We start from the raw sequence: 13,950 nt of genomic DNA, 5'->3' as shown, positions 1-13,950 counted from the left end.
ATAATAAAATCTGGCACCGAAGGTCTTCTACAGTAGTTCACATTTAATAGGCTTATCGTATTGAACTTCAGTATAAAGGAAATCAAAGTTAGCTGAGTCATTAGCTGCACTTTTTGGTTCCATCCCTTTCTTAAAAAAAGAGAAATGCATATTTGAATAATGACTGATGAAATCAGACGCGTCTCAAGAGAGCATGAGGAGGAACAATCTGTATTTAAAAAAAAAAGAATTGTGTGTTTGAATTTCCAGAAAATAGTTTAAAAGCAATTTACTTTTATGCAATTTTCTCCTGAGTGGCTTTTATTTTTCTCTTGAGTGGGAGAACCAGATGGTCCTGCAGCATTATAGGTGCCTTTTATTTTCTTAGGTGTGATCTGTAAAATGTTAAAAATGTCTACACATTAAATGTTCTGTAATGCAGACTTTGAGTGTGATCATTTTCATGGAATTTTTAGATTTATTTCTCATAAATGAATGATTTTTATTCTTTCTCCAGACTACACTTTTTCCAGTCTACTGTGTGAGATATTTGTCAGACATTTTTGATGGGTTATAGATGAAGCATGATAAAAAAATTTTTTATCAAACTCCTGCAACAAATATGAGTCAGTATAACAGGATATGAGTTCTGTGAGAATAAAAATTATCCCATAATCTCCAAAGTACTGTATAACCATGTTTTCAATTCAATGGCAGTAAAAAACTTAAATGTAATGGTCCCACTATGCAAAATAAATCATAAACTACATTTAAACAAAGAAATTATGTGATAATCTTACTTCGCATTTATTAAGAAGTTATTTGATTGTAAAAAGTGATGTGTGAAAGTTTGATACCGCTATAAACCATAATGACAACTCTTCCAATGTTTTTTTTTTTTTAGTGAAATGCTGGTTTGTTTGTGACAAGTCAAGGTTGATATTCAGATCTTTGCTGCCACCTTGTGGAATTAATGCTGCACTGCAAAATGTACAGCAGGTGAATTGGGGGGGGGGGGGATCTACCTTAATATATATATGCTTGAAAATTAGGCACACAAAGTATAAATATATATATTTAGTGCAAGTCTCATATGCTTTGGTTTTATGCTTTTATGACTAATCTTTCAAAGGAAATCCAAATTAGTTTACCTTTACTGTATTTGTAGATTCATCTCAATTCAGATTTTGGACATATTTTATGCTCTCAAGAAGTCCAAGAATCTGTACAAACAGTCCAGCAATAAAGATTTGTTTACTATATAATAATGACAGGTTCATTAATAAAATGTTCACAAAACGTTTCGGGTTCGTTTATTGAAATTCCCTTTATAGGCCTATTTCTGTTTGTTTGTTTGTAATTCATATTTGAGTTACAAGTGGTTCAAATTAAACACAATACAATACAATACAAAAAATGATCCTAATTATAAGGACTCAATAATAAATATAATAATTCTGAAAATAGTGTGCTTCTAGCGATTCTAGCACTCAAATTATTAATAAACAAACAAACAAATAAATAAATAGCAAACTCTGCTTTGCGGAACCCTGGGGGTCTCTAGTCCTAACATTTAGATTTTTTGTTTTGTTTTGTTAATTTGTTTGATATTTATTTATTTAACAGGTTTAAAAGAAACAGACGGTGCCTTGGGTTCAGTCACTACTGCAGCAGAAGGTGATGGTGGTGTTGGATTTTTTTGTAAACAATAGTTTTAAAAAAAATAGAATAAACATGTCTGAGAATCAGTGACAGTACGGATGCTCGAAGATATTATATTTAAGAAAAATATTTTAAAAAAAAATACAGACATTCGACACATCTATTAATATCAATATCAATGTGAAAGTGTGTGAAATGAAAGATAAAGCCTCTATGCCTCTAGTGTAGTGACAGAGCAAAGAACTCTTTAAAAGTCAATGAGAAAATCCGAGCAGTCAAGAGCTTTAATACATTTTATTAAATATTGCATAATAATGAAATCACAGCAGTAAATAGCGTGTTTAAATCCAACATTCTATCTGTATCTGTAACTGCACCGCAAATAAAGGAAAACAACATCTAACTGCAATATGAGCCTCTGCATGTGGAAGATCACTACAGGCATTATTATGTCACACTCTATGAAAATGTCCAGTGATTGCAGTCAGGATCTTGGTAATTGTCTCCCGTAACACACTTGTGGTCAAGCATCTCCTACAAAGTAACATGGATTCCCTTCTCAATGTATCAAGGCAAAAGTATTATTATTAATAATAATAATAATAATAATAATAGTAATAATAATAATAATAATAAACACAAAAAACGAGGCACGGTTAACAAAGCTGTGAGACAAAAGGCATCTGGATCCTAACACAGTGTTAGAAATCTGTCATTCATTCATATCCACCAAAAGCAACTCGCTGTGCTTTCCTAAAACTCTTCCTGTTATATAAACTATATTCCTAAAGGCTGTTGTGACTTCAAACATTTTATTCTTTTTATATTATACAATATTTACAAGTACGATTCTCTCGTCTCAGGATTCTCAAGACACTATATTCTTTTAGTTTGTCTATCATAAAGTGGGATGGAATAAAGTAAAGCTGTGATGAATTTAAAATCCTATATGACTCTAATCAGGTTGGATAAAGTGAGATACGGTTAAAACCAATGAGCCAGACAATGATATACACAGTGTTATTAACGTAAAATATGATAAATACTGAATGTGGATGTGTTAAAAGAACAGTTAAACCTGTGAAACACTCCACACATGACCTCCTGTGGCATTATATAGAACGCAATGTACAGGAGACGTTAGTTCACGAGCCAAAATACTTCATGGCTGTCAGAAGTGCAACACTGTGTAGAAACTCAAGCATGGCATGTTCTTCACATCAGGTCTATTAAGCGATCGTTACTTTTTCCTCTATTCAGTCTACACCACACTGAAATGCTGCTACAGCAGAAGAAACTAAACTATCAAACAGCTTGATGTTTAGTATATAGATAAAAAAAAGTCTCCTAATGTAGCTTACTCGTATAAATGGCACTTCAAGATAGGAAGGACGGAGGTACGACAGAACATCTCGTACAGATCAACACTTTTGTGGTCACGTCAGGATTAAAGTTCTGTAAACCCATGTTAACGAATGCTGTACTTCAAAAGCTCCAAGCTTTCTAATGACAAAAAATAGATTTGGATTTATCCCACAAGCCTGTGTAGTACAGCAACATATCCAAGTGATCATATGTGCTCTTAGGAGGACCAGTTTCATTCGGGTTAGGAAAATAAGAATTTCAAGAATAGTTTGAATATTACACGAAGAATGAAAAAATGACCTCTATTTACATCACCTTATACTGCCTTATACCTAAAATAGCATCTATATTCTTAAAATATTCATTTATTCCTTGTTCTGTATTACTATATTTTAATACTCAGCAAGCCTTTACCTTCTGAGGTCTAGTTTTGTTTTTCTTTTTCTTTTTTCTTTTCCCCCGCTCAGACGTAGGGATGAAAAACATTCTTTCTTCTACTTCATTCTTTCTGCAGCGCTTTTTCCTGCCGCTTGTTTGACCCTACAAACACTGCTGTAGGACAAAAGCCAATGAATAACACTACTAATCATAAGTTTGGACGGGTTAAATTATTTTTTTTTATCTTTAATAGTATTAAAGATATTTTCATAAGGGATTATAGATCAAATTTGTTTCTATGACTAATGTAAATAATTGTAATTTATTTCATGTCAGTGTAATCATTTACTTCTGAATTAGTAGGTTTTACTTAAAACTATTTTTTTTCCAGATAAATAATATTAATTTTTTGTTTGTTTGTTTGTTTGTTTGTTGTTTTATCGTGAAGCCGTCTGAGACGATGCCAGAAGTCAACAGAAATATTTTTTAAGAACTTTAAATATAAAACAGTTTTGATTGTTCTCATAAAGCTTTATATATATATATATATATATATATATATATATATATATATATATATATATATATATATATATACTTTTTTTGTTCATGGGGTAATTCCACATTGTTTCATTGTTATTTTTTTTTTCATTATTATTCAAAAATAGTATCAAAATGGAGAAAAGCTTTATATAAGCGGCTTGTCCACACCTTATATATTTTATATATATTTTATATATATATTAACTGTGTAAGTATTTTGTTAAATAGTTTAAATTTATCTGTTGAACGTTTGACACCAAATTGAAAGCAAAATATTATTTCTCACTAAACATGACTTAGTCACTTACGAAAATGCTGACAATTCTTCTGTCTAGTAACAGATTTGTTTCAGTTACGTGAAGGATTAGTACTGCCAGTGTGTGAAACATGAGAGACAATCAAAGTAAGGTCCTTTTTTTTTTTTTTTTTTGCATTTGTCTAAAACAAAAGATGAGCAGTTATGATCCTGGTTACTCCTGATCTTTAAAGAAACGGGAAAAAACTAGGATTGTCAACAAAAATGTAGACCTCATCAGACACCCATCTGTTTTCTGAAACAGGTTTAAAACGAATAATTTCTTTCCTATTACTGTTAACAGCAGATATTCTGTCTTAAATAAAAGCAAGATCCCCAAAACCTCATGATTCATTCCTCAGTCCATGTGGTGGTTCACATCACAACAGGAACTCAACCAGACCATTTATAATGCTCTCAAAATACACACAGGATGTCTGAAACTATTTTTTGTTTTGCACAAAGTTTACATATCCTTTTTTTCTGACCTTTGTCCACTCGTTCAACCTTCAACACTGATACCCTCCTTTAAGTGCCATTAACTACATTCTGATCTTTACAATACTGCTGCTAGTCTGTTTCGTCTACTTTAGAGTTTTTGCTGTGTTAATGTCAGGTATGTGATTCAGTACCAAAAAAAAAACAGTATGGACATGAACATTTAAATAGAAATCAAAATAAAATATAAGTAATGTATACTATATGAAACTGTGCAAGCTGACAAGCTGATACTTGTAGTTTTACTACAAAATTCTTGCTGACATGCTACAGACCTTACCGATCACATACCTGGACATTCACCTGGGCAAGATACAATACTGACAGAAACAAAGGAGAAAATAAATCATACACTTTAGCTCATCAGTGTTCCACCCACACGGGTGTTATTAACATAGTGTTAGAGTCTCTACATACAAATCAGACATTTTCACATATTACAAGTTAATGGCCTTCACGTAGTTCCCTGGGAAGGTGCCAAACTGTTTTGTCCTCTTAGATGTACCTACACACACACACACACACACACACACACAGTGCATATATATAAGTCCCAGTCATGTGATCAGTAACAGGGCAGTGTGTTGCTGTGCTGCAGGGCCTCTGCAGACTAACATAGTAATGCTGTAACTGTGTAATATAGGAAGGAGGCCTAGTTCAGTAATATATCCAGTACTGTGACTACTGACATACCGACAAACCAGCCGTCATCGCATTTCTCCATGACGTTCACAAGGTCTCCTTCGTGCAGCTCGAGCTCGTCGTCATTCTGTGGCACATAGCTGTACAAAGCCTGGAATCTGCACACACACATAAAAACAAACACACACACACACACACACACACACACACACACCAAGGCTTTGGGTTATAATGTCTGTATAATGTCTATTTCTATACTTTTTTTTTTTTACTGGTAGTTAGCTGGAAAAATCTCTAATGGTTTTTATGACATGGGAACTGATGTAATGGTTCCTATCAGATTACTGAAGTTTAGATTATTTTTGTTATATATGATCATGCCACACAACTGGGCCATTTTTCATGGTATCAGATCAGCCATCAGCAGCGCTTAGGAACACCACCTCCCATTAAATTACCACTGTAGACCAAGAGTAACACATTACACACCATTACAGCAGTATATTCAAATGCCTACACATACTGTAGCGTTATATGAAAGTTGGTACAATGGATGCACTTAATAAACACTTAACACTTTAACACTTATTAAAGAAACAAAATTATTCACAGATCATTTATAGGCTAATTTATATAGTCTAGTCTACAGATCTAGATCACAGAAATCATATCCCATCCAAATAATAGTATATATACTGTACACTCACACAAAAACGCATACACACATGCGCACACACACTGACATCAACATCGGTGATACTCACATGCCGCAGCTCAGGCGTCCAGGTTCAGGGCTGCTGCTTTGGGACTGGGGTTGCTGGGAAATGATGAGAGAGCGTTTACTGAGGTGGGGCATCAATCTGTGAGCGGAGTCTAAAGGGCGGGACAAAGTGCTGCAGTACCTCACCGAGGTCTCTGCAATATTCATGATCTCATTACACACTGCCTCCTATCAGAGGAGGAGGGGGGTTAACAGGTGGAGGATCCACAAAGGAAGAGGAAGTGTCAGTCAAGTCAGATGGTGGAAAGGACGAGCGGGTTAGAGAAGGTAGGAATGGAAGACCGGTGAGTAACAAAAGTGGGGGAAAAAAGGGTTGTCCGTTAAAACCAGGAAACCCGGGCGTGGGGAGAAAATCCAGGAAAGATGCATGGAAGAGTAAGATAACAGAGTGAGTGCACATGGTCAGAAGGAAAAATTTGAATTATAGACGACAGATTAGACACTTCTGTCATGCGGTATAAGAATGAGTTTTAAAGATTAGAAAATATAGATATAGAAAGAAAAAAAAACGATATGAGACTGAATTTTATTAGTTTTTAGATTAAATATTACTATTTATTAACCAACAAATGCGTTCATTTAAATCATCAACGACCCTATTTGCTGTGTTTGGAATATTTTTGTGAGATATACCGTAAATGAGTTGGCGTTCATGTTGTTGTCCTGGATGTCAAATAGCATGACTGGACTTCTCGAGGATCTGCCATGGTAATCTCCGTCATTCTTTAAAGGCTATTAAGAACACAAAAACATTACTGGACCAACCATTAGGCTCTATAAGGCTCCAGTTTTCATCACAATTCATCATAAATGTTACTTTTGACTAAGTATAGCTCAGATTTCATTCATTCTTCAAGTGCTTTATGTTCTGTGTCTCACAACAGCTTCGAGTGTTGTGGAAAAGAATGAGTCAGTAACATCCACCAAATTTCTTGCTGCAGTTACAAATATGAGAACAGCAGCATTTCACACTTCACCCTCAGGCACTCCAGACAGTAGGAAAGTGGAGGAGATCACTGTAGTATCAGCGTGCACACATACTTCAGCCTTTGGAAATAAAACATGTATTTGCTGATAAAGAAACACATAACCTTGTCATAGAAGTGTCATGGTATGTTTTGTCTGTCATCCAATAAAAATGATGGAATATCTTATAAAAACAAAACACAAACTAATGAAAAAAGTAAAAAAAAAAAAAAAAAGCCTTTTCTATTTTCTTCTCCATTATTAACACAACACTAAAAAAGCAGAGGATTTGTATATATCTGAGATCCCCATAACAGAAAGGGCAATAATATTAGTTAGCGTTTTTTTAATAGGTGCTGTCATACTAATTACTGATCTTAAAAGCCATTATGTCTCTGTTATTTGTTCATCATTGTAAACACACTATAAACTATTAACTATTTCTTTCAGCTTAAATGCGTCTCACCCATTCTCTCATTTTAGTCCTAGTCTAAAGTGTTACATAATTATGATCTGTTATTTACTTTAGAGGCATCCGAGTACAATAAGATAATGGACGTTAATAATGGCAGTAACAGTAACCCTTATGACAGTTGTACTGTAGATAATAGACGTGAATAGACTTTCTTAAATGCCTGAATGTAAACTATCATAGAAACCTCCTCACAGGACAAGATCCATGACACATTATGATATGATTATGTCAGTCTTATGGCACAGGTTTAAAGTAACGTGTTACAAAAATGTGCAAAAAAAAAAAAAAACAATGCACACTGCATGATTAAACTTTGGCATGCAAAGTTTGGCCACAAGTTTTAACAACCTATCAGTCTTCTTTAAATTCATGTTAAAACACTGAAAAGTCTCCATGCAGCCATTCCGTTCACAAACGTGTATCCATAAGGTGCCTCAAACGTGTACACATACTCTCACCAGATAACCAGCAAGCCCTGGCATTGCTCCTTTAATTGAGTTGTTAGGTGTAAAGCTGACACTAGTGATAACAGGTTTTAGCAACAGGTTGCACTTGGAATAATCACTGCACACCATGCAGGAGATACCTCTGCTGGACTATTTCTCCAGCTGCATGGCGCCTTGCGGGAGCTGCCAACCCTGTCCAGCTCTCCCCCTTCACCCTCCTGCAGCTCTGAGTCCAGCCTTCCTGCTCCACCCAGCCATCCTTCCATGCCGGCACCACCACACGGACTCAGACTACGCGACAGACGTGGTGAAGGAGGGAAAAGGAGGAAGTCCTCCCCCTGAGGTGGGGTGAAGGTGAGGAACGGAGTGGCAGAGTTGGGCCGGGGTGGATACGGAGGGGGCAGAGGGGAGCATGATGGCGAGGCCATCGGTGAGATGTAGTATGGGCTTCCAGTGATGGGGGGCACAGGGCTGGCAGAGTGTGATGGGGGCAAATATTCACCTAGACGATAGGCAGTGCTGGGCAGAGGAGGCAGAGGAGGAGTTGGGGCAGCTGGTGGGCTAGAGCTCACACCCCCTACTGTGAGGGAGATCCACTCATTAGATATAGCATGGACCTCAGGAGACACAGAGCGGCGTGGTGAGCGTGGCAGTGGGAGAGGGGAGGTGCTGAGACGGGCACGCACCGGCTTTGAGGTAAGGAAGTGGGGTAAAAGGGGAGAAAGTACAGAGGCAAAAGAGCGTAAGGAATTTAACAAGGAAAGTAAGGATTAAAAAAAAGGGAAAGAAAGAAGGTGTGTATGACTCTTTGTTTGGTATATGTCAAAATTTCCCTTTTTTTTTTAAGATAAAAAAAAAATTCCAACATAAAACACAATTAATTCCTTCCTTCTTAAACAATTTAATGTGACATTTAGAATATACTCGTTGTTGTTTTCTGTTTGCTTTTTGAAAATATGAACCAAAAGGTAATTTTAGTAAATTTCCTGTCCGCATTCCTATTTAACATATATTTGTAAATAAATTATATCAATATTAATAATCGGTACATGAATATATGATATTTGGAAAATGAGGAAACATTGGCACGCCATAGCTCTGCCCACAAAAGAAAGCAGTTTATTAGAGTAGCATTTAAGGTGGTGTGAGAAGGCCTGTAGATGGCACTCACCTGTGGAGATGCATTTGTGCTGCGATGTGGTGATTGGCTAAGGGGAGGATCGGGGAAGTCCACTCCATTCTTAACACGAGGCTTTTTGTGCACCTCCACGTAAGTAACTGGGAAGATGCCTTGTCTGTTGGTGCCTGAAATCTTTCCTTCGTACCAGTTTTCATCCACCCTCCGAATGAGTGTTATCCGCTCTCCCTGTAGTGTAGTTAACAAAAATAAAAAATAAATGATCAGTATATAGTCACAGCAGAGATAAGACACAAGACATCCTCAGCTTTCATTCAGCTTTTGTAATATATACATTTCTATGATATCAAGACGAAACAGCTGCATGATAAATGAAATAAATTTTTATTAATTTCAAATTATGACAAATCATAATTGCAGTATCGATCTTGAATGATTGATCGATACGCAGTCAGCGAAGTGCAAAACAGCTCTCTGACAAACAACAATTGTTATTGATTTAAATCTTTTTCACTAAATCGTTTTGTCCAAAATAATGCAGAGTGATGTATAATATCATGGTATTCCTTCAGAACTTTGTTTACACTTTATTTCCAGGCATTTCCCATTCACAGTGTGTAGCAATATAATCGGATTATACGACGTAAAGTCAAAATTGTGTAACCCTATAAGATATATGTACAAAACAAAATTGCACAATGCCTGGGGCCTTCTGTTTCGATCCACACAGATATAACATAAACCTATACTGAAAGAACTGACATAATCTGTGTACAGTAAAATATGTAATATATGTTTTATATGTAACCTTTCTGAACGACATCTCGACAGCTGTGTCTCCAGTGAAATTGAAGCGTGCAACGGCCTCTCCGTACTCCAGCACTTGAACTGGAGCACTCTTTTTGGGCTGGGCTTTTTCTGTCGGGGGCAGTAGCTGAAGAGAAGTGGTAAGCATAACATGAGTATAACCATGTAATCCAACCAGAGGTTCATTTTATTCAAGGGAAATATTTTAAAGCTCTGGCGAATTGTCTGCGCGTACCTCGACATAGTTACGTGGGAAAATGCCGACTCTACCATGATGCTCTCCTTCATACCAGTTTTGGTCCACCTGCCGAAAGATGTACACAATGTCTCCTTTTTGAAATGGCAGCTCCCTGACAATGAGAGGTGAAGTCCGGTTAGGTAGTCAGCACAAACTCTTTCTAACTTTGTAACATTGTTCATGCACATTGTGTACATTTTTTTATATCTAATTTTATTATGTGCTGTTGACAATTCATTATACAACAGTCCTACTGAATGGTTGATTCTGACTGCTCATAAAGTGTTGATTAAACCTGTATAGCATTTGCTCTAACAGTAAGTAAGACAGTATTGTTTACAAGAATACATGTACTTCTAATACATGATTAAATCTATTGTAACATTTTATATACCTACTTGTATGGGGTATACATCACATGAATTGCAAATGTGGCTGATATGTTTTGTGTGAGGGGATTTTTATTGGATATTTTGTCTTACATTTACAGAACTTGTCCCTTATTCCGAGTGATTATATTAATATATTAATATATTAATATTTATATACCCAAGCAGTTGATCAGGAACATAACAGGGTAGGCTTGGTAGTCATAAAATTTGAACTTACAACCTCCTGTTTAGAAGAAAAAGTGCTGAGCTACAATTTTCTCATATTATGGAGTATAATACATATATATTATGGGATATATTCCCCCAAAAGAGGAGCTGTCAAGCATTTACTGTCATATTCCACAACGTTGAGTTTTACATTAATATGATGATCGGGGATGTGGTAGATTTAGTGGATAAGGTGTTGGTCTTCTGATCGGAGGATTGGGAGTTCAAATCTCAGATCCACTGAGCTGCCACTGCTGGGCACCTGAGCATGGCCCCTTAATCATCAATTGCTCTCACTCACTCTCACTCATTTTCTACCGCTTATCTGAACTACCTCGGGTCACGGGGAGCCTGTGCCTATCCCAGGCGTCATCGGGCATCAAGGCAGGATACACCCTGGACGGAGTGCCAACCCATCGCAGGGCACACACACACACACACACACACACACACACACTCTCATTCACTCACGCAATCACACACTATGGACTACGGACAATTTTCCAGAGATGCCAATCAACCTACCATGCATGTCTTTGGACCGGGGGAGTACCCGGAGGAAATATCCCCCAATCAATTGCTCAGTTGTATAAAATGAGATGGAATGTAAGTCGCTCTGGATAAGGGAGTCTGCCAAGTGCTGTAAATGTACATCTGCTGATAATTAACTATAAACAAATGAAAAGTATGCGTTTTTGTTAATTAATAAAAATGCAAACGTTGACAATTTGCTGTGGTATAAGTGGATTAATACTCTCCAGGATGTGCAGTTACTGGAACATAATCAACACGGTGTCACAATTTTTGTGTTGTATTTCTTACTCATTGATACAAAATTCAAAATGGCTCTAACATCATACATTAACTAATATTTATACTCACTTTAATGTTTCCGCTTTAAAGTTAAACAGGGCCAGGGCAGGTGTCCTCTGTAAACAACACACACAAACCACACAAAGTGTCAAGTCTGGAACATGATGCGCGTCATCAAGTTAGTCAATAATCATCTGTGTGATACATCATAAATTTATGCAGAGAATCCTGCTGTCCAATATTAGGAACGAATTTTAGCCCTACATTCGTGGTGCTAATGACGGCAGTCACCTCTGGGCCAGACTTCCTCTTCTCTGAGTCGTTGATGGTGAGCAAGTCTCCAAAGCGCTCATTGGTGATAAACTGCTGATGTGTGAGTACTAGGCCTGCATGCCGGCGTGATGCGATGTCCGCCTCCTCTTGTTCCCGCTTCAAACGCCTCTGTTCTTCCAGGATTTTCTGAAAACAATTTATTTATTTGCCTTTGTTTAAAACCTGCATGCAATTCTAAACAATTATGTTACATCCAGTTCAAATGTCCATCTAGCATACTGCTAGTCAGAGGGAAACATTTACAGCATTAGGGTAGCATTACTAGCAGTTATGCTAGTCTTTTTTAGCTCGAGGCTAGTGTAAGAGAAATATATATCTTTTGAAATATTATACAGTCAGTTAAGCAGAATTATTTAGTACTGTATATGGCTGGTTTGACAGATGTGAGGTTAGCCTACAAGAAACATTTAATAATGCTAATTTGAGGAAGATAGCATTGAAGCTACTCTTCTTATCTTTCAATTTATTTACAGATGTACTTTCTCTATTAAACGTAAAAATATGTAAGTATGAACTGGGTATATGCTATATTTCTGAAACAAAAAAGTAAGGAAAATTAACACTGTGTGTGTGAATCTAGGTTTAACATTACTCCAAGCACACACAACAAAATCAGTGATGTGTGAACAGGATATTTTTAATGCCATTCCTTTTTACCAGTATCCCTAAGCAGCTAAATATCTGAATACAGATAAACAAATAAGCTGAACAGTAAGTAAAATTTTGTACCTTGATAAGCAGTTAATATCAGATCTTATGTATTAACCTAAATGTCCGTAGGAAGAGAAGCACAAGCTAAGTAACGAAGCCGTACCTCTTTGTCTCCGTAACGTCTGCGTGCCACCTCGTCTGGGTTTTCTCCTTGATCTCCTTGGCTTAACGGCTGTGAGGATTCGGAGTCTGTTTGAGAACAAGCAAAGTAACTCTTTGTTCCTTTAATAACTAAAGCTTAAAGGATGAATTTAGTGTTCTTCAGCATGAAGAGAGAGGACAGAATCAGGAAATACTCTCAGCTACTATTTCACCACACTCTTAACACCATCACTGCACCAGTAATGAAGATGTTAATGAGGATCATTAATCATTAAAAAGCTATGACATGGTTAATGCGGTTAGAAAGAGCACACACAGTATATGAATCACTAAACTATGTGGACACAATGGTCTGCATGCTGCATTCAGAGTTGAAACCACTGGGTTGCAACCAATACACTGTATATTGTACAAACCCAAAGTTAAAGTATATCAGTGGGAAATGTTTGATGAAAAGCCATTGTACATCCAAAAAGGCAAGAAAACGAATAAAATACAATATACTAAAAATTTTAAATGAGACGACATACATTTACATTCATCAGGTGCAAATGTATAATACAAAAAGATCACAGTGACATGTGGAATTGAATGTCTGAGTAAAAATAAATGAAAAGAAAACTAACAATCATTTCATCCATATGAAGCGGAAAAGATGTATGGGTATGCAGGCGAGACCACCAATAACAATCGATCATGACTAATAGTATTAATTGAACCATGTGTCAGTGGCATCCGTCCACTGTCCAGTTCTCAGGTTTACTTTAACCTCCTGAGACCCGTATGCTACTGTTGTGTACATTACAATTTCTACTGACTGTTTCTCCTAATTCATAGCTGATAACTATAAATATAATCAGTGTTTTCAACGAAGCAGTTTCGCAAAAGAATTATACCTAACAGTCCTCATATACAATATGAGGTTGGTACAATAAATATATATAGACAATGAAGTTGTGAGAAAATGTTATGTCCTCATTATGAGGACATTCGGGTCTCAAGAGGTTAAGACTGAGCAGTGAACTACACAAATATCTTTGTATTTAAGAAATCGCCTGGATATTTACACAAATACATGACATTACTGTTGTAAAATGAATTTTACACGATAATTAAAACTGATATACGATCTTTGCCTCATACCACACACACATACCGAACAAATTAAGATGAATATCA

The 13,950-nt window shown here is 36.4% G+C and overlaps 1 protein-coding gene across 10 annotated transcripts in view; it reads right to left on the bottom strand.

The window, feature by feature from the left end:
* Positions 1–1,920: 1,920 nt before the first annotated feature.
* Positions 1,921–13,950, bottom strand: part of LOC113661069 (sorbin and SH3 domain-containing protein 1) — a 48,541-nt gene continuing 36,511 nt past the window's right edge. For 5 of the 10 annotated variants that reach the window (XM_047812285.1, XM_047812283.1, XM_047812282.1 and 2 more), the window contains 11 exons: positions 12,773–12,858; positions 11,890–12,084; positions 11,695–11,741; positions 10,211–10,325; positions 9,977–10,102; positions 9,202–9,396; positions 8,171–8,719; positions 6,777–6,875; positions 6,127–6,311; positions 5,414–5,520; positions 1,921–5,225 (listed from right to left, as the gene is read on the bottom strand). In XM_047812285.1, the coding sequence (XP_047668241.1) occupies positions 5,158–5,225; positions 5,414–5,520; positions 6,127–6,311; positions 6,777–6,875; positions 8,171–8,719; positions 9,202–9,396; positions 9,977–10,102; positions 10,211–10,325; positions 11,695–11,741; positions 11,890–12,084; positions 12,773–12,858 (1,772 nt within the window). In that variant the 3' untranslated portion in view covers positions 1,921–5,157. The remainder of the gene's footprint in view (positions 5,226–5,413; positions 5,521–6,126; positions 6,312–6,776; positions 6,876–8,170; positions 8,720–9,201; positions 9,397–9,976; positions 10,103–10,210; positions 10,326–11,694; positions 11,742–11,889; positions 12,085–12,772; positions 12,859–13,950) is intronic. The other 5 variants (XM_047812284.1, XM_047812291.1, XM_047812287.1 and 2 more) reach the window with 4 other exon arrangements.

Source organism: Tachysurus fulvidraco, chromosome 4, assembly GCF_022655615.1.
Source record: "Tachysurus fulvidraco isolate hzauxx_2018 chromosome 4, HZAU_PFXX_2.0, whole genome shotgun sequence".
Classification (NCBI taxonomy): domain Eukaryota; kingdom Metazoa; phylum Chordata; class Actinopteri; order Siluriformes; family Bagridae; genus Tachysurus; species Tachysurus fulvidraco.
Note: the sequence above shows the minus strand (reverse complement) of the source record. Positions and strands in the feature narration are given on the sequence as shown.